General features: G+C 35.1%; 3 protein-coding genes across 3 annotated transcripts; all 3 read left to right on the forward strand.

The window, feature by feature from the left end:
* Positions 1 to 5,073: 5,073 nt before the first annotated feature.
* HELRODRAFT_158623 (hypothetical protein) lies at positions 5,074 to 7,786 on the forward strand (the record flags this gene model as incomplete). Its single annotated transcript, XM_009010631.1, has 5 exons — positions 5,074 to 5,090; positions 5,160 to 5,307; positions 5,698 to 6,023; positions 6,612 to 6,712; positions 7,698 to 7,786. The coding sequence occupies 5 exons, from the start codon at positions 5,074 to 5,076 to the stop codon at positions 7,784 to 7,786; spliced, it is 681 nt and encodes a 226-aa protein (XP_009008879.1).
* Positions 7,787 to 11,527: 3,741 nt separating this feature from the next.
* On the forward strand, positions 11,528 to 14,898 carry HELRODRAFT_158624 (hypothetical protein; the record flags this gene model as incomplete). Its single annotated transcript, XM_009010632.1, has 4 exons — positions 11,528 to 11,597; positions 11,801 to 11,900; positions 14,508 to 14,605; positions 14,804 to 14,898. The coding sequence occupies 4 exons, from the start codon at positions 11,528 to 11,530 to the stop codon at positions 14,896 to 14,898; spliced, it is 363 nt and encodes a 120-aa protein (XP_009008880.1).
* A 2,407-nt stretch (positions 14,899 to 17,305) lies between these two features.
* Positions 17,306 to 19,972, forward strand: HELRODRAFT_158625 (hypothetical protein; the record flags this gene model as incomplete). The annotated part of the gene is made up of 8 exons (XM_009010633.1): positions 17,306 to 17,368; positions 17,441 to 17,525; positions 17,589 to 17,729; positions 18,175 to 18,348; positions 18,549 to 18,620; positions 18,859 to 18,940; positions 19,044 to 19,315; positions 19,587 to 19,972. 8 exons carry the CDS (start codon positions 17,306 to 17,308, stop codon positions 19,970 to 19,972), a joined length of 1,275 nt encoding a protein of 424 aa, XP_009008881.1.
* Positions 19,973 to 22,092: the final 2,120 nt, after the last annotated feature.

Here is a 22,092-nt window from a genome sequence, read left to right on the forward strand (position 1 = left end):
AAACACTCGATAAATATTTGTCATTTGTTCAATTTTCTCTTTAACGAGCAAATAACATACTTACTGAGTCATTAACTAGTCAATTAATTAATTAATCTATTCATTCGTAGTTTAAAATCAATATTTTATTTTCCATGCTTAATATGCGTAAACTTTCTTACTCCATTATTTATTTTCCGTTTTCATTTTATACTATTAACGTGAATGTTTCAACAATTTCTGGTCTGTCAGATTATGATTTTTAGCAAAAAAAAATTTCAACCAACGGCACACTCAAACAACTACTCCTACTAATCACACATCCCTGCCAGTATTATATTAAAAATATGATTTAAAAAAAAAAAGAAATTAAATGATTCTTACTGATGATGATAACGAGTAGAACAATAACAACTGTGGCAAGAAGTATTCTCATCTGAAGAGCAATAAAAATATAGAATTAATAATAATAATAATAATAATATTAATATATATATATATATATATAATACAACAACAACAACAACACACGTTTAGACGACATTTTCCCAGAGATCGGGGGTTGCCGTTTGGCTACCTATGATGAAACCGAAATACCCCTCGACGCTATTCACATTTGTCACTCGCCTCAGTATCACGCAACCCCGCTTTCACTTTGTCCTTCTCCACCTGCTCTCTCCATCCCAGTCGCGGACGACCTCTTCCTATCACTCCTTCAACCTCGAACTCCAAAGCTCGCCTAATCCCGACCCTTTCATCCCTTCTCAACACATGTCCATACCATCGCAATTTCGATCTCCTTATCAATGTCACAATGTCCTCATTCAGTCCCATCCTCGACATCAGCTCTGTACTACTCCTCTTATCCTTCACTTTAACCCCACACATCATCCTCACCATAGCTTTTTCAGCCCTCTGCAGTACACTTTCCTCCTCTCTCCTCAACACCCAAGTTTCACCACCATATACCATCGCTGCTCTCACACAAGCTTTATATACCCTCCCTTTCATTTTCACTGGGTTTTTTCAAGTCCTGGGTATGACAAAGTCCTGGTTGACATAAAACTGCATCCACGTTGCTCTGCGTGCTTTTGAGCGAAAGGTTAGGCCCATCGCTTATAACTGGTGGTTGTCGTCAGGATGGGTGTCCGGATGTAAAAACTTTTCCCATATTATTCCGATGCCATCACAAAGAAAAACAACGGCCCCTAGTCCCCAGCAGGCCTTAAGTGGTCAAGGGGTGCAAAGAATCCCTGGGAAGTATGCAATAGCGAAGAGATGTTGCAGATAAATTTAGAATGGCCCCTCTATGGTACTTAGACTTGGAACGCTCAATGTTGGATCACTGACTGGCCGCAGCATGGAAATCGCGGAAATGCTCGTGCGTAGAAGGATTGACATCTGCTGCCTTCAGGAAACCCAAAACCTGTCATGTCAACTCAGACAAAGAAAAATATAAACTATTCTAGAATGGTCAAAAGACGGCCAAAAATGGTGTTGAAATTTTTGTCAGAGAACCGCTAGCCCAAGAAGTACTGGATATTAAAAGGATTAATTCACGACTCATGTGGATCAAGCTTCGCATAGAAAAGCAAACAATGATTATTTTTTCTGCATACGCACCACAGACAGGCGAATCAGAAGAGATGAAAAATGACTTCTGGAGTGCATTCTCTGACACCATCTCAACAATACCAAAATCTGAAACAATCCTGGTTGGAGGCGATCTCAATGGCCACGTTGGAGAGAAAACAGATGGTTTTGACAACGTACATAGCGGTTTTGGCTATGGAAAACGAAATGAAGATGGCAACCGCATCCTTGAGTTTGCTGAAAGTCACGGGTTTTGTTTACTGAATACATATTTTAGAAAGAGGTTGGAACATCTCATAACATACAAAAGTGGACCATCAACCGCGCAAATTGATTTCTTCGTTGTTAAGCAACAACACCGAAGGCTATTCAAAAATTGTTAAAGTTATACCTGGCGAATCATGTGTCGCCCAACATAGACTCCTTGAGGCAGACCTGGTTATCGAACTGTCAAAACATAAGTCTAAACAAATGCCTCGGAGAATCAAAACGTGGAAGCTGAAAAGCAATGTTCATCGAGAAAAATTTCACACAGTTAGACCACCAATCGCAAGCCAGTACAGATTGGAGTACATACAAAACCGTTCTGATAAACGCTGCAACTACAGTTTGTGGGAAAACTGGTACAAAATGTCAGCATGAACGGGACACTTGGTGGTGGAATGACAGTGTACAAAATGCAATAGCTGAAAAGAAAGTTGCATACAAGCAATGGCAAAAATTAAAGTTTGTTGATGACCATAAAATTTTCCGTGAGAAGAACAACTATGCAAGACGTCAAGTCGCACTGGCTCGGACAGATCAGTGCAGAGAGTGGTTAACTAAAAGCAAAGGTGAACAAATGAAATCTCTGTATTGTATAGCAAAACAAGCAAAGCGTACGAAAAAAGACATAGTTGGTGCCTCATGTATCAAAATCGACAAAAATGAGATGGTTCTCAAACAAGATGAGATCAAGCTACAGTGGAGAGAATACTTTAACCGTCTGTTAAATGAAACAAATCCCATCAATGTCAACTTTGATGCTCCACCCATCGAAAGTCCGATTCCAGACATCACTGTAGAGGAGCTTACAGAAGCTCTGAAAGCTATGAAGGATGGAAAGGCAGCAGGGCCCTCTGGACTCACAAATGACATTATCAAAGCATCTGGTACTGCAGGTATCCAAATGTTACTACAACTTTTCCGTGAAGTGTGGAGAAATTGCTCAATGCCGACTAAATGGAACTATAGCATGACAATTCCGCTATACAAAGGCAAAGGTGATCCATTGAACTGTTCGTCATATCGGGATATACGTCTGTTAGAACACTTCCTGAAAATTGTCGAGAAAATCATTGAGAGAAGATTAACGTCGTGCATCACAATCGGAAATTATCAATTGGGTTTCCTAGAGGAGAAATCAACAATTGATGCAATTCACATCCTTCAGCAACTGCAAGAGAATTACCTTGCAAAGCATCAACAACTATCACACATTTTTGTAGACCTTGAAAAAACATTTGATCGAGTTCCCCGTGAAGCAATCAGGTGGAGTCTACGTCGACAACTCATTCCAGAAAATTTTGTTCGACTTGTGATGGAAATGTATACGAATACTAAGACTTGTCCTGCTTGCATCAATCCACAACAACAAATTCGAAATAGCACTGTTTTTGAAGCCATTAAAATAGAGAAAGTCACATCGTTTCAATATCTAGAGGATGTTCTGGATTGTACTGGAACAGCTGAAGCTGCCGTTCGAGCACGCATACGTGCAGCCTGGAATAAATGGCATCTCCTTGCCTCTATATTGATGCGGCGTGACATCCCACTGCCACTACGATCATGACTTTATAAATCTGATACGTACGGTGTTGTTATGTGGTGCAGAAACATGGCCAATGACAACCAAACTGGAAAAACAACTTCAACGAACCGCCATGAAAATGCTCCGATGGATGCAAACGAATTAGTCTGAAGGACCACATCCTGTGTCGTGCTGGTTTAGATGATATAAAGGACGAATGCCGGCAACACCGTCTGCGGTGGTTTGGTCATGTCAAACGAAGTGGAAACAGTGCCATAACTTCTCTTGCAGATGTTGAAGTACCTGGCACACGTCAATACTAACCTGGTTTCTAATTTTTTGCTCCAAAATTCTTTCCCTTACCATCATATTACGTTCCAATAGCTTGGCTGCTCTACAAGATCCACATCTTAAAGGGCCTCTGTATATTAGAAGAATTAGACTTTTCTCACAATCTACTGAAACTTCTTTTTCCTAAATTACTATATTGAACAATTCCCCAACAACCTGTTGCCTTCAGTATTTCTGTTACCACTTCTTCTTTTTTTCTTAGTTTTCTTTCTTTATATACTTAACCTCTGCTCTATTTATATCTGTCGCGATGTTTCCATCCCAATCATTTTTTTTATTAAACCGTTTTTCCATATACTCCCTCTATAAATTTTCTCTTCCCTCTGAATCTAAAACAATAAAGTCTTTGCTATCTTTTATGTAGTTTACTCTAACAACATCCAGTCTTTTCCTGTTTCCTGACTAAATAGCGGTCTTACCGTCTTCTATACCCAGCTTTTCTGACAAGTCCGTGCAATACTTTTGTTTTGTTATTGCAACTTCCACTTTAGCCTTCTGTTTTAAAGTTCGATAGGCCCCATGTTCTTCTTCGTTTTTAATATTATCCATTTCCTATATCTTTCTTTTTTATCTCTTATTACTTTTTTGACCGTTTCGCTCTACCACCATGTTATTTGATGTCGTGTTGGCCCCTTTCTTTCCTGACATATTGTCTCAGCTGTATTCAGTCAGCATACTATTTTTCCTTTCAACCCATGATTTCTCTACACCCAGATCCTTATCAATGTTACCACCCGTTCGAACCATATTTTGATATGCTTTATTAGTTTCCGGTTTTCTCAATTTCCAAGTAAAAATTCCGGGCTCTGTGATCTGTTTTGTCCTTCCTTACGCCTTAGCATAAAATCACATACTAGGAGCTTATGCTGCTTAACACATTAACGTTCTGACATTTTTAAAGCCCCTGTGGTTTTTTTTTGCAAAAATAATATCTACGATTCTCTTGACCTCCCATGATTCATATGTTATTAAATGGCCTAAATCAAATGATGTAAATCCTCATGTTCCAGGCGATTCAAAAATCTAAAATTCTTTCCCCATCTTTGTTTTTTCACCATACCCATTTTGTTTTTTCACCATACCCATTTCCCCCATGCACTTTTCCAACGTGTCCATTTAAGTCCCTCCTAAACCCACTATTTCTTTTCCAGGTATCCCAGTCCTCATTTCGTTTAACTCATCCCAAAATCTATATTTATCTTCCTCTTTCTACAATAGTGTCAGTCAGCTACTCGATACTATTTAATTTAGACATAAGGCGGTATCGTTTAACCCTTGAACATGAATGAAAACAGAAAATGAATATTCAAATATTTTTTCATCAGTAAATTGAAAAATTATTTTGTTTTTGTTATAGAAACATGCGGCGTTTTCAAAGGTAGCATACAAATATACACCCGCGCACGCACACACACACGCACGCTTACGCACGAACACGTATCTTTAGACAAACGTCAAAATTTGAACATGTGTTTAGATTTTGCATCCTCAAAATTTTGTTTATAGTAATTATCGAGCTGCAACAAACATTGGCCACTGAGTTAGCTCAGTCAGTAGAAATGCCATGTCTCGCGCGGCTATTACGCGACGGCATGGTTCGAATACTGTCTGTCTGAAACTCAAAGACCATCATACCCGTACGATACGGTACTTACGAGTGCATACAGAATGTGTATGTGCGTCGTGTGGTGTGGATAGTGTACAGTCTTTCTGGCACGAAAGTTTAATTATAAGTATAGAATAAGATGTAAGCAGTTCTGCGTTTGACAGAGTTGAACTATAAATGATAAAAAATTTTTTCTAAAATATTGGCATATAAATAAAATGTTAATTATTTCATCTTGTTTTTTTATATATGTGTTGCAACTTTGCCATTCATTAAAACAACATTTATTATTCCTAAGGCGTAACTGAGTACGCCGGGCCAGCTAGTAGTAGAGTAGTAACAATGATAATAATAATAATAATACGACGACGCCGTAAAGGTTGCCGCGGCGTTCCTTTCTACCGCTTCTTCCGTCGACACGCTCGTCGCCGCCGTTGTCCTCGCTGCGACGGCGATCGTCGACACGGTAGGGTCAATGTCGGTCATCAGCGCCGTCGCGATCGTACACGCCACCGGTCGCTCGATACCGCACACCTTCGCCTTCTTCACGCGGGCGGTCGCTTCCCTGGCCGGGACTCGCCGATCTACAATATCTTCTACAAACATCAGGGTCGGAACATACGGGCCGGGCGAAAAAGATGTTTCGCTCTTCTTGCCGGGCGTACGGGCCAACCTTTCCGAACGCTCGCAAGTCTTCTCTCAAACGTTGGGTCACTTCTTTATTATTATCATTTTATTTATTAAAACAGAAACAATATTAAGGATTAGCCTTTATTATAAACTATATTAGAACGAACGAAATACTATAACTATAATAGAACGAAAAAAAGGGCTTAATTCATTTGTGCCGGCTATTTATAGACTTGCACGGCGCTCTCTCCTAGGTAAGCACTCGTACTTTGGGCTAGTAATTAACCCACGTGACCATACGGCGCTCTCTCCTAGGTAAGCACTCGTGCTTTGTGCTAGTAATTTACCCACGTAACCATGTAATAGAACAATTTCCATTACACACCACCATAATCATCAAATTTTACAACAACAATGCATGCAATTTATAATAAATAACTAATTGACTAAATACAATATGATGCTAAATGTAATATCGAAACAATTTTGTTGAAATGACGTTGAAATGAACCACCTTGCACTCTTTCCACCATAATGTTTTACGAAGTGAAGAAGCTTTTGAACGGAATGCACCGGAACTGCTCGAGAGATTTTCTAAATATTTTTTTAAACGTTTTCAAGCCTCGCAACTAAAATTAACTCAACAAATTTTGATATAACCAGATTTGTCCTGAAGAACTTCCAATCTTTCTCCTCTCTCCATCACTCGTCCAATATTGGCTTGCATTATATCAACAACCCCATCAACTTCTATTTGAACACTGGTAACAAATTATACGAATCAATAAACATACATGCTAATGTAAACATGTTTGTTTAATCTGCTAATAAATAAAAATATATGTATTTGTTTCACCAGCAATATGCATTATATACTAGCAATAAAATGTATATAACTTGTTTAATCTGTTGTTTTTCAAGGCAGGACTCGAAACAACAACATTAGGTACCAAAGGTCCCCTGTAAAACAAATAATAATTCATGAATGATGTAATACGAACAGTTCATGAAATGATAATTGCCGACCATCAATCAATGATCCTTAAGGAACCACTATAGCTGATGGAGTCTCCATTTTTTGTTACTTCCAAAATCCTTTTCTATCCTAGCCAAATTTAACCAATTCAATTTTTCATTATAAGTCTTTCAATTTTGTTTATCCGGTTTTTCTACTTCATTAGTACGGATTCAATAAATTTATCAACCACCATTCTATAAAAACATTTTTAAGATGATTGCTTATGACTTCTTTTCTGATTCCCAACAATTTTCTGCATCACTTCATTTCGAACGCTACAAATTTGTTTTTGTCCCTTGTCTTTATAGTTTAAGTTTTGCACGCTGACAGCAGTGTAGAAAACAGAAGCTTCTATTTTATATAACTTCTTTTGATAGATATAAACCCTACTTTTTCAAGTCCTTTTCAACAATCCAAACATTCATTTGTGCTGATTTCTTTTTACTTCAGAAAGTGATTTATACAAACAAAAATTCATAAGATGATGTCATTAACGAGATCAAATTTTACAATAAATGATTCCTAATAAAAAAATAATAATAAAATAATAAAAATAAAAAATATCATAACAAAAGAAAAAAGTAAAAGTAAATTTACTTCAAAAAAAAGTCTTCATCATCTGAACTTTCTAGTAACAATTGCTTTAAAAATAATGAAAAAATTATAATTGAAAAGCATTTCGAAAAATATTAATTACTGAAAAAATATCAATAAATTTGAATAAAACACAGACAGCTTGGGAGTATATACCACTAAAATTATGCACGGTTTCAAGTTGGATCATAATATCCCGTACTATGAAAATAACACTGCATTGTAGCTGTATGTAATATTTTCGATTTGCTAAGCTCACTTAAAACCATCAAAAATATTGTTTTCTCCATTCTTTTTACAAACATGCTTTCTCAGCCATCTTGCCGATTTGACCAACTTCTGATCCACCTTGTGAGTTGAAATTTTTCTACTTAATACTTAAATGTATTTTCGGGTACACCATCCGATGATTAAATTAGCAGAATTAAATTAATTAACTAATATAAAAATAATATAATATACATGCAATGATGGTGTAATATAATTTGAGGAATTTTTTTTTCAATTTAAAATGCCATTTAGTCAAGGTGTCGGAGTTGGGTGAAAAATATCTGACCCCCGGTAAAAAAGTCCGTCTACGACTCGGACTTCAGTTTTAGATTCCCAAAAAACATTTTCAACTTTTGTATTCAACTTGTGTATCACAATTTTACTTGAATAACACTAAATATTGCTAGTTTGCGCTTGCTTTTAAACATGTTGTGAATAATTTATGAGTTTTTAATTCTGTAAAATTGCTTTAAAATTCAGTTTTAAATAAGATTTTGCTTTTTAAATTGATATTAATTTGTTTTTAAAATAGTTTGAAATTTTCTAAACGTTATTGTTACCATAATAAATTATAATAATGAACAAACCTGCTTTGGAGTTGTATGCTATGAGCATACAACTCCAAAGATACGTAGATACGTAGATGTATAAAAAAAAACGTTTTTCAAATATCGTAAATTTGTTGACAAAATGCTACAGTTATAAATCGACTAATTAAATGTTAATAGTCTTTCACGGAAATATATTCATGTGGTAGAACCTATTCTGGAAAAAAGTTGGATGTTTTAACCACATTGTTGAAAGCCGACATGCACCTTCTGATGATGTATTCTTGCAACAGCCTGGATATTTCCATTTGATGCTCCAAAAGAAAAAAAAAGAACGGGTCTAATCAAACAACGAACAGCTTTTCTAGGGGTGGTGTGGTTATCATTTTGAAGAACTCCTTTTCCTCTACCATGATGGACGATAAATTTTTGGAATACTTCTGTTTCACCTCACTTCCACATCGCCCTACCAGAATTAGTTGGATGGCTATATGTAGACCAGGATCGTCAACAACATCAACGTTCATCAAAAAATTTCGCCAACTTCTCGAGAAACTCACAGGACATGGTGGACAGATCATCACAATGGGTGATGTAAACATACATCTAGAAGATCAAATACGTACGGTCAACTAGCCAATCTCTTAGCAACGTTATAAACACTCAATATTTTCAAACGCCAACACACAACAGGGTGATCTGCTTGACGTCATCATCACCAGGTTTGATTTCTAGGTTCACAATATTATCATCGATCCACCATTGATATCTGACCATAGTTAAATTTATGGCTCGTCAGACGTTGGTTGAACTATCTAAAGGAACATGCCAAGTCAGTAAAAAAGTTCTTTATTTGAAAAAGATCAACATTGAAAAATTAAGAGATGTTTTGTCAACAAGTAATCTTCTCAACTAAGAAAAATTTACCGGTTGCAACATTGATGAATTTTTCGATATATAAGAAAAAATATTTCGTAAACTTATTGACAGGTTTGCACCACTACGTGAATTACAGATTCGTTTGGGATCAATATACTGGTTCAACAAAGAATGTCACAAATTAAAACACAGTGCACATAGTTTGGAGTTAGCCATCGTACTAAAACCATGTTACACAATTCTGGTTTTTGAAATGTGACTTGGCTTGCTACGAGATCAATTCTGGTTGCTAAAGCGAATGACGCGTGTTTCAAGCCTTTTTTTAATTTAAAATTTTTTGGTTTATATTATTTTATTTAATATCTTTAGTATTTTATAACATTTTTCAATATTTTAATGTGAAATTTTAGTCTATTTAATTATTCAAAAATTATTTACATTTATTTCATTTAAAATATAACAATTTTGTTTAAAGCCGGTCTATTATAATTTCATACCATTCCGCAGTTTTTACGTTTATTTTTCAATTATAATTTATTTTTATTTTTTTCATAATTAAAATTTAATAAAATAAGGTAACTAAATTTTTAAATTTACATATATTTAAAAAATGTAGTAAAATTTTTAAAACGGTGTTTCAAAATTTTATTATATATTATATTGTACTTTCAATATTGGACTACATAAACGACAAAAAAATTCACATTGTAGTGTAGACAGAAAACTGGACGATGAAGAAACGTATCATCACCGTCAAACGGTTCATGAAGAAACTGCGTAACATGTCTACTAAGGTGCAGTGGCGGATCTAGACAACTTTGAGTATGTTTAAATTTTTTCGGAAGGGGAGCCAAAATTTGTGGTCGTGTGACCGACGACCTTTTTATGCTTATCAGGTTTAATTTGTGGTCAATTTTACACCTGAAACGGTCTTTTTTATTATTTTATTAACAAACTGCTCACAATGGGAGGGCAGTGCCTTCCCCGGCACCCCTAGATCCGCCACTACTAGTGTGTACTAGGCTTAAAAATCTTTCTAATCTGATTTGATAAATTTTGGAGGCATTGGAGAAACACAAGATGTTATCCACGAAAAAACAGAGTTGTTGGAAGTCCATCATCTGTACAGATTTGAGATAACTCTAAAAAACTCTGGAAAATAGCTTCGTCATCGATAGGCAAAAAAGGGTAGATAAAACTGATCCAAAAAATCTATAAGTAAAAACAGTTAAAAATGCATAAAGCGTTCCATTTTAATTGGAAAACTTTCGCTTTCTCAACAGGTTCGTAGACCAGAAGTAATCAATAGCCATACTTCGTAACCAAACGAAGTCATGTCTCAGAAACCAGAATTGCGTTAACATGTCTACTAGTGTGTACTAGTCTTTACACGTTTACTTGCACAATAATGTTTTGTAAGTCTGGCGTGTTGCACGGTCAATTGCACAATAAAGTCGGGAAAATGATTTTAAACGAGAATGCATTAGTTTAAGCTTTACTTTTTTAAATACTGACAATGTTTAACCTATTAATGTTTCAAATTATCAAAATCTAAAAATTTATAATTTTGTATAAATAATATATTCATTAGTTTTTTGGAAAATAATTTTTTTAGTATTATGTTCGAATCAAGTTTTCTTTTAAATTTTTCTGTTTCCGCCATTACTTTAACTCGCGTTCGATCTTTTCTCCAAACTTCAAGTTTTGCAATAATTAATATAAAAATGGCTGTTAATTTTAACATTAACAATTCATTTGAAACAATGAAATTTAGAAATGAAGCTGTTGAAAAATATTTTAAAACTTTTTCATTTGATAAAAAAAAGTTCACATGAAAATGTTTTAAGCTTCAATAGCAATGCGGTAGCGAAAACGCTAAAATAAGTGATTTTTCCAGTGTTTACGGAAATATTGTATAAAAATGTACTCCTGTATTTAGTACCGAAAAAATATGTGCTTAGAAAAGATGCACAAATAATGTATAGTTGATCCACTGTTCTGCCGAAGCCGAAGGTTTAATACTAAAAAACCCACAATTTGGAAAAAAATTTATTTTTTAGAAAGAAAAACAAGCTATTGAAAAAAAGTAAGCAATTTATATCTATCCAACAATTTGTTTTTTGAGTAATATTCAATCTCTTGTTCAAATTCAGATGTTTTAACAACTGTATTGCCAAAAATATATTTCCAGCTGAGAATATTTGCCAATTAATGTTCTAAAATCCAAAAAAGGTGATGGCTTAACAGAAGTTGCCCTATTCGGCCTTAAAATGGTGTCTCTAGTAGGTACCCTAGGTAACAAGCACAAAAAACATAAGTACTTCACGCAGTTAAATCAAGGTTAGTGCTCACGTGAGTGTGATACGCACCATGGACTGATGATTAATTACTTTTATCAGTTCGCTGCGCACAGCGATTGACGATTAATAAACACTATTATCAGTGCGCTCCATTGAATTAAACATGGAAATTGAAATGATACATATAGCATAAACGTTGCCCTGGAAGCAATTGCGTCATCACGTTGTATTTTTACGCTCCAGTCGAATTTCATTTAATCAATTATAATGGACGTACGACTGGTCTCTGGTCATCGGCAATGTTCGGTGTGTGGGGCTGGAATTGGAAGCAATTGCCTACGATGTCAGCAGTGGTGTCACAGACGATGCTCGAGAATTACCGACTCACTGAGGAAAGTGACTGATTTCGTATGCCCCGTCTGCATCAATCCGCGACAACGGAGCCCAGATAATGATACGATTACCGGGATCGAAACTGTTACTTCATTTCAGTATTTGGGAAATATGCTGGATAGTACTGGAACAGCTGATGCCGCCGTTCGTGGACTCACACGTGCGGCGTGGGGCAGATGGCACCTTCTTGCCTCGGTACTGATGCGGCGTAGGTACTTCAACATATGCAAGAGTAGTTATGGCACTGTTTCCACTTCGTTTGACATGACCAAACCATCTCTACCTTACATGGCTTCAAAAACATTGCTATTTTGAATTTGTTGTTGTGGATTGATGCAAGCAGGACAAACAAAATTGGACACTTTTGATAAAGTACCAATTATTTTTGAACAACGTTTGTGACACAACTGGTTACACTGCTGACACTTGATTGAATTGTTACCTACACTAGCTTTACAAACTGAACAGGGCCATCGAACAGTAGCTGTGGATTGGATGGGTTCACCAGTGTTCATTGCTTTGGTTTTGCTGATGTTGACATTGAATCCATGATCGGCGAATCTGGTGTTCCAATCTTCAAACATCTGTGCTGCATTCTGCTCAGACGTGACTGTTAAAACGATATCATCAGCATATATTAGATTCCAAATATCACCAGTGCGTATTGGTTTTGTGATTTCTTCCATCACAGTTATAAATAACAGTGGACTGAGAATCGAGCCTTGGTGAACCCCAACGCCGATGTCAAATGTATCTGTGTTTCCAACCGTTGTGCTGACAAGAGTCTTAGTATTCGTATACATTTCCATCACAAGTCGAACAAGATATTCTGGAATGAGTTGTCGACGTGATTGCTTCACGGGGAACTCGATCAAATGCTTTTTCAAAGTCTAAAAAAATGTGTGATAGTTGTTGATGCTTTGCGAGGTACTTTTCTTGCAGTTGCCGAAGGATGTGAATTGCATCAATTGTTGATTTCCCCGCTAGAAAACCAAATTGATAATTTCCGATTGTGATGCACGACGTTAATCTTCTCTCAATGATTTTCTCGACAATTTTCAGGAAGTGTTCTAACAGACGTATACCCCGATATGATGAACAGTTCCAATGGATCACTTTTGTCTTTGTATAGCGGGACTGTCATGCTATAGTTCCATTCAGGCGGCATTGAGCAATTTTTCCAGATTTCACGGCAAAATTGTAGTAACGTTTGGATACCTGCAGTACCAGATGCTTTGATAATGTCATTTGTGAGTCCGGAGGGCCCTGCTGCCTTTCCATCCTTCATAGCTTTCAGAGCTTCTGTAAGCTCCTCTACAGTGATGTCTGGAATCGGAACTTCGATGGGTGGATCATCAAAGTTGACATTGATGGGATTTGTTTCATTTAACAGACGGTTAAAGTATTCTCTCCACTGTAGCTTGATCTCATCTTGTTTGAGAACCATCTCATTTTTGTCGATTTTGATACATGAGGCACCAACTATGTCTTTTTTCGTACGCTTTGCTTGTTTTGCTATACAATACAGAGATTTCATTTGTTCACCTTTGCTTTTAGTTAACCACTCTCTGCACTGATCTGTCCGAGCCAGTGCGACTTGACGTCTTGCATAGTTGTTCTTCTCACGGAAAATTTTATGGTCATCAACAAACTTTGATTTTTGCCATTGCTTGTATGCAGCTTTCTTTTCAGTTATTGCATTTTGTACACTGTCATTCCACCACCAAGTGTCCCGTTCATGCTGACATTTTGTACCAGTTTTCCCACAAACTGTAGTTGCAGCGTTTATCAAAACGGTTTTGTATGTACTCCAATCTGTACTGGCTTGCGATTGGTGGTCTGTGTTGCGACAATCTTTTGAAATTTTTCTTGATGAATATTGTTTTTCAGCTTCCACGTTTTGATTCTCCGAGGCATTTGTTTAGACTTATGTTTTGACAGTTCGACAACCAGGTCTGCCTCAAGGAGTCTATGTTGGGTGACACATGATTCGCCAAGTATAACTTTGACGTTTTTAAATAGCCTTCGGTGTTGTTGCTTGACAGCGAAGAAATCAATTTGGGTGGCTTATGGTCCACTTTTGAATGTTATGAGATGCTCCAACCTCTTTCTAAAATACGTGTTCAGTAAACAAAACCCGTGACTTTAAGCAAATTCAAGTATGCGGTTGCCATCTTCATTCCGTTCCCCATAGCCAAAACCACCACGTACGTTGTCAAAACCATCTGTTTTCTCTCCAACGTGGCTATTGAGATCGCCTCCAATCAGGATTGTTTCAGATTTTGGCATTGTTGAGATGTTGTCAGAACACAGAAGTCATTTTTCATCTCTTCTGATTCGCCTGTCTGTGGTGCGTTTGCAGAAAAAATATTCATTGTTTGCTTTTCTAGGCGAAGCTTGATCCACATGAGACGTGAATTAATCCTTTTAATATCCAATACTTCTTGGGCTAGCGGTTCTCTGATAAAAATTCCAACACCATTTTTGACCATTCCTGAATAGTTTATATATTTCTTTGTCTGATTTGACATGACAGACACCATTCGATTTCCATCAGGTTTCCTGAAGGCATCAAATGTCAATCCTTCTACGCTAGAACATTTCTGCGATTTCCATGCTGCGGCCAGTTCAGTGATCCAACATTGAGCGTTCCAAGTCTAAGTACCATAGAGGGGCCATTCTGAATTTATCTGCAACATCCCTCCGCTATTGCATATTTCCCAGGAATTCTTGGCCCCCCTTGACCACTTAAGGCCTGCTGGGGATGGGCCGTTGTTTTTCTTTGTGATGGCATAAGAGTAATTTGGGGAAAAGTTTTTACATCTGGACACCCATCCTGATGACAACCACCAGTTATAATCGGTGGGCCTAGCCTTTTGCTCAAAAGCACAGAAGGCGGCATGGATGCAGTTATATGTATAATGAATATTAATGAAAATGAGGTTTGATGCAGTTATATGTATAATGAATATTAATGAAAATGAGGTTTGTAAAGCAGCAACAAAGACAATTTTTAACACGCATAATTAAAACATAGATGGATTAATAAAACATAAAAATGAAATAACATCAATTTTTATTGAATCAACAAAAGTTTATTGAAAGAAAATTGACGAAATCAAATAAGTTAACAAACATCTAAACAGCTATGGCAAAAGATGCATATTCTAAAATGAAAAACAATTTTTTAGCATGATCATGAATAATTATGCTAAACTAAGATTTCCTAAGATAAAGATAAAATAAAAAGCACTGTATATTTAATTTAATCACAATGTCAAAGGAACTTTTTTAATTGCATGTCTAAAAAGTAAAAAAATAAAACAAACAAACTTAAATTTGATACATTCAAATCAAACTTAGTGCTAATCTTCAGATTTAACAGTTTTTCTTTTATAGAAAAACTTATTTTATAGATAGTTATAATTTAAAATGCTAAAACAAATAGAAATAATAAATCAAGTTTTTTTAAACAGCAAGCAAAACAAAAACATAAAAGATTAATAAAAAAAATAATATAATAATAAATTATTATTAATAATTATTGGCACTCCTTAAAAGAATGGGACTCTCATGTTAAAACATTAAATTCTTATACATTTCATAAAAATGGATGGAAACACCTATCGAACATGCTGAATTCAATTTCGACATTTATTTCAACAAACCAACAAAGTTTATCAAAGTGTTAAGGCAATGAATGTAAGTGCATCTGGGTCCGTTTTGATATAAATTTCACGCCATTGAAATTCGTCCAAGTGACTATCAAGCATAGAATTTTAAACACCTCACATCGTTTTAAACTTCTTTTTACAGTTCTTCCAGTAACATTCAGCATGATTTATGTGCACGCCACAGACACCTATGTTAAAACATTAAATTCTTATTCATTTCATAAGAATGGATGAGAACATTTATTTTAACAAAACAACAAAGTTTATCAAAGTATTACTAAGGCAATGGATGCCACTGAGCTAAATGTTGAAACAACTTTCTAAGTGCATCTGGGTCTGTTTGACATGAATTTCACGCCATTGAAATTCGTCCAAGTGACTACCACTACCAAGCATAGAATTTTGAACCCTGCACATTGTTTTGAACTTCTTTTTACAGTTCTTCCAGTAACATTCAACATGATTTGTGTGCTCGCCACTGACAGGATCAACAAAATTTTGCTTGTGGTTTACTGTATTGTGTTGATAAACCAGTATAACTGGCAACTGAGCAATATTGTTGTAATATAAAATATTGAATTCAGCATGGTCGATTTGCTATAAAAACTATGAAATGTATAAGAATTAAATGTTTTAATTTTAACATAGGTGTCCCGTTTTTTTAAGGAGTGCCTAATTATCAAACTGTTTACTTAACAGTTAAACAGTTGAGTTAATTTAATCTGTTAATGTTGTTTAATTAAACAAACTTATTACTTAAGTCATAAATTAATAAACTAATTAAAAATTAAAATATACAAATCAGGCTTAGCTAAAACTAAACTAAGCTAGGTATTTAAGAATTAGAAATATAAAATAAAATGAAATCTAAAATACCTGCTCTCGTTTAGAAGAACTCTCACTAAAATCTTTACGAAACTTCGGTGGCATAATTAATTAACAATTTGGTAATCATGAATACGCCGTAACTCCGCCCACTTTTTGTTTTGACAATGATATGTTGATAGACTAAACAAAGAAAAGTAAACAAAAAATGTGTTGTATTTTCTTTATTCAAATAAATTTAAAATTAAAAAGAAAAAATTTAAATGTTACACTTTTATTTTCCATTTCATACATATTTCAATATATTTTTTAATAAAAATTTTAAAATATTAATTTAAGCATGAATCATGATCATGGACAAATGGATATGGCATAAATTATTACCTGCCTAAAAGCTTTTCTTAGTTCTATGGAATTAAACGCGTAAGCATTAAACATTTTTTGTAGTAAATGACATTTTATTGATTTTTTACGATCAAACGTCTTACTATAGACAAATTTTTTAATTAAGTCAATAAATTGGCAAAAAAAGAAACTAGAACGGTAATCGCTAAACAACCGGCTAAAAACTGATTGTTTACTTTAATTTAAATTCACTTTTCAACAAATATTTGTTAGATTGACCTTGATGTTATATATGAACAATGTACATATTAATAACGCGTCTGCCATATCCATATTATATATCTCCATGATCACGATTTTTTATCATATATCGTCTGTCGGCGCCAACTCGATAACGTTTTACTGGTCGTTGAACGACATACAACAAACAACTGAATCAACACTTTCGCAGATATCGCAACACTCCATAGTTGATTAATTCAATTTTTTGCGAAAGCTGTGCTCTTTATGGATGGCCGCTCAACCTATGCAAATCGGGAGTCCTGGTCACATGGTCAAGATTGACGAGAATATAGTCAGCAGTTCAAAAAGAACTCGAAATGGTGCTGCAAGACGCTGAAGATGGGTCTTTGGTGGAATTGACCAGGACACCAACGAGGCATTCCTAGTTGAGGTTGAGAGAAGAGACGCCGCGACGTCGCTCTCCTTAATTCAACGTCATATTATGCCTGGTAAATTAAATTTCATGAATCAAATCTTAAATACGTTTCATGTTCATTATGTTTGTTTAACAGGTACAACAAAATGGTCTTATGAATGGGGAGCGTACAATGCCAACGGTAATATTGGCTACCAACATGACACTGTCAACCATTCAAGGACGTTTAAGGCTCCTATAGCGTTGTACATCAGAATAACGTGGAAAATCTTTGGAGGTGCGTCAAAGACAAGTCCAAAAGAATGAGAGGAACATGTGATAACCACTTGTCCTCCTATTTGGATAAATTGATGTGGCATGGGAGCATTGCCAGAAAGGAAGATAAGTTTGAAAGGGCGCTTACTCTTATGAGGATATTTTATCCAGTTTGAGAATTTCGCAACAAAAGGTTCTTTTCAGAGCCACCCAAGGGACGATCGTTAAGCTACAAAGTGCTTATAATAAAATATAAAATAATAGCAAAAGGTTTTTGTTATGTTATTCCTTATACAACCGGATAATTCGTCTGGACTACTTTAATTTACGTTTGTGTTTGGTCAAAAAATTTAAACAAAATATCGAAAGCGCTTTGTTGAATTAATTTTTTCAAAATTTGTCGTAATATTTTTTTTTCCTGTTTAATAAACTAAGTCATTAAAACAGTTTTGATGAAAGATTCGCAGGTTTAGGGTGTTTTAAAGCACCGGCTCTGGTGACCCTGTCTTACAGGAAAATCTCACCTCAAAGCCACAACATGAAAAAAGTGAGAATGGGCTCACTCGAGCTAATCATGGAAAATCAAATCCCTTCGCATCCGACCTTCCACTTAATTGAAGCTGAAAAAGACTATGACATAAGTAAGTTAACATGTTTCCAAAATCAAAGGGAAATTTATGCTCATGTGGGAGAAGTAGACAACATAAAAATAGGGAAAAATAAAATAAAATAAAATAATAAGATCAAAGATGCAAAACAAGGGGAAAAGTTAGAAATGTTAACAAAAATATATACAGAAAAAGTAAGATACTCGCCCCATAGATCTCTAAATCACACAAAGGGGGTGATAAAAACAAGTCATCTAAGAAACTGCTCAGAAGAGGAGATAAAAAAGGAATTAAAACCACAAGAGGTTATATATGCTAAAAACATTTCTATTAAGAAAAACAAACAACTAATTAAAACCAACACATATATATTAACTTTCCAATCTCATGTCATCCCAAACTCAATTGTAATTTGATATGAGAAAATCAAAGTAACGGAATTCATTCCCAATCCAACAAGATGCACTATATGTCAATTATATGGTCATCACAAAAATATATGCAACAATAAACAAACAATTTGTAGAAACTGCGATTAAACAGGTCACATACACACCAAAGAAAAGCCATGTCACAAGGAATCAAAGTGCTACCATTGTGGAGAGAAACATCCTACCTATGACAAGTAATGTCGAGTTTATCAGGAGCAGGAGATTATAAAAACTAAAATAACTATGAAAATATCTTATCCGGAAGCCAAACAAATAGTTAAAAATAAAACACCAAAGAACATATGCAAACGTAACGAAAGAGGTCAGCCAAAAAGTTGACAAGAGCATTTCATGTGTCATAACTCCAGCTGAACCTCTTAAACTCTCAAAAAAAGGAAAAGATATCTATCTGAATAATAATAATAATACAAATAATTTCAATAACAATAAGGATAAAAACAAAAGTGGTAAAAATATTAGCGATAGTCAAAATGGAAATGCCAATAACGATTATAAGTATACAAATAATAATAATGGTAGCCATAATAAGCTTAACAGTAAAAGTAAAGGTATAGATAATGGTGGAAGTCGCGATGATGATGGTATAAAGAATAATAAGAGTGAATATAGTCATAACTATAACAATAAAAAAGGTAATAACAATTATAATGATAACAACAAAGATAATAATTTTAACACAAATAACCATAATAGTAGCTGTGACAAGGACATTCTCCAAGTAATGAACGAAACAGAGGAAGCAACCTAACACAAATACTCAAAACTTCCCATAGCTAACATGGATAAAAAATTCGATACAAAATAAAAACAACCAAACAGAAGATGAGATAAAAAGAATTCAATGGAATATCAGAGGATTGCAAAGTAATCTTCCCGAACTACAAATACTAATAAACGAACAACAACCACAAATTATATGTTTACAAGAGACTAAATTAAATCCAAACAAACTTATAGACATAAAACACTATACAACATACTCAAAAGCACCTCCAAACTTACCGATGAAGTCAGAAATCATTTTAAAAGTAATCAATAAACTAGCTAAACAACTGATAATTATTGGAGACTTCAATGGCCACAACACTAGTCAATCATTTCAAAATAAATCCGTAGCTACGAACCATAACAACGCGTTCATAGCCCACAAAGAAAGCAAAGAAAGGGTCATATTAGACTTTGAATCCAACAATAATGAAGATTAAACCTACCAATAACCTACAAGGAAATGATTAATGAAATAAGCAGCAGTCAAAAGTCCTCTCCAGGTAAAGATCAAATAACATACGATATATTAAAAACTATTCCTCCAATAGTAGCCGAAAAACTGTTGAATACCTATAACTTTATATGGTTAAACTCAAAAGTTCCTCAAATTTGGCTCCATGCAATAATTTTACCTTTCATTAAACTAAGAAAACCAAAAGACAAACCAGACAGCTACAGACCTATATCCCTAGCTAGCTGCACATGCAAAAAAATAATAAATAGGCTAGCCTGGTATATCAGTAAACATAATATAATCAAAAGCACACAATGTGGAGGAAGAAAAGGAAGATCAACGTTAGACCATATTGTGTCCTTAGAAACCTTCATTCGAAATGCACTTGCTAATAATGAACAAACTTTAACAATTTTTTTCGACGTAGATAAAGCATACGACACCACATGGCAATATGTTATAATGGATAACCTTCATAAAGCAGGCCTGAGAGGCCTTCTACCCAAATTCATAAAAGGTTTTTTATCAAACCGCACATTTCAAGTAAAGGTGAACAACACTGTCACAAGTTATGCATCTAGAGATGGGTATCCCTCAGGGAAGCATTCTGTCTCCTACACTTCTCTGTCTCAACATCAACTCAATCAATCAAGTAGCCCCCAAAAAACATCTTTACATGTTTGTATTTGGATGACTTAGCAATAACTATCAGAGATAAAAACTCCACCCAAATCGAAAATAATGCTAACAAAATCCTAATTGACATTAACAAATAGTCGGTCGATGACAAACGGAATTAAGTTTTCAAAATATCCAAAAATAATTTTTCAAGGGGAAGAAATAAAATACGAATCAGAACACAAATTTATAGGAGTCATAAAGGACAACAAACTTAACTTCCTTCCCCACATTATCGAAGTCAAAGCTAAATGTTAAAAAGGACTTAACCTTCTTAAAGCAATATCGCACCATTATTGGGACGTCCTACCTCGGGAAACCGGGTCTCTGGACGCAAAACGAAAATTGATTGATTGGGACGCTGACCAAAACAACCGACTAATAATCTATAGAGCCACAATACGAGCTATCTTAGATTATGGTTTTCAAGTGTATGGGGCAACAAGAAACTCCTACATCAAGACCATAGAACCCATTACAAACGAAGCACTAAGAAGATGTCTTGGGGTTTTTCACACATCCCCATCAGAAAGTATGCATGTCCAGGCAGCAGAATCGCCAAGACATTTAAAACAACTAAAGATGTCAATAAACTACTACTTAAAAATAAAATCACAAAGGAATAACCCAGCCTTCAAATATATCACATCAACAACAGACAATATGAATGCCAAAAAGTCAAAACCAATACCGGCGATAAACAAAAGATTAGGGAAACACTTGGAAATTCTGGGGCAAACAAAAATAATGCAGGAAATAGAACCGGAGGTAGCCCCATGGATAAGGAAACATCCAGAAATAGATCTCTCAATTAATGATTCTAACAAAAACTCAAGCCTATGCAAAATTAAATATCATGAAATAATTTTAAATAATCCCCAATCGAAAACAATTTATACAGATGGCTCAAAAAAAGAAATTCCACATCAGCAGCAGTTTTTATCCCCGATCAAAAGGCAACCCTAACACAACATTTACCAGCTTACTCTTCAATTTTTACGGCAGAGCTCATAGCAATAAAGATGGCAATAAATCATATTAATTATACCTCTAATAAAGAATATATCATCTTCATAGACTCCTTGTCCAGCTTAATATCAATAGACCATTATAAGCCCAGCAATCCATTAATAATAGAAATTCAAAACTTATTAGTAAGACTATAGTAAGAGATAAAAATAAAATAAAATTGGTATGGATTCCAAGTCATATAGGCATATTCAGGAACGAAAAAGCGGATAGAGCGGCAAGTATGGCACATTCCCTCCCAGTATCGAATATACCAATTCCATATAACGAAATCAAAATAATAGTCAACCAATATCTTTATGGCAACATGAATGGAATAGCAGCAACAGATTCCTTAAGAAAACAACCCCGAAAATCGATCTAAAAGTTCCAAAAAGAATGTTACTAGAAAGGAGA

This window comes from Helobdella robusta (assembly GCF_000326865.2).
Source record: "Helobdella robusta unplaced genomic scaffold HELROscaffold_1, whole genome shotgun sequence".
Classification (NCBI taxonomy): Eukaryota; Metazoa; Annelida; class Clitellata; order Rhynchobdellida; family Glossiphoniidae; genus Helobdella; species Helobdella robusta.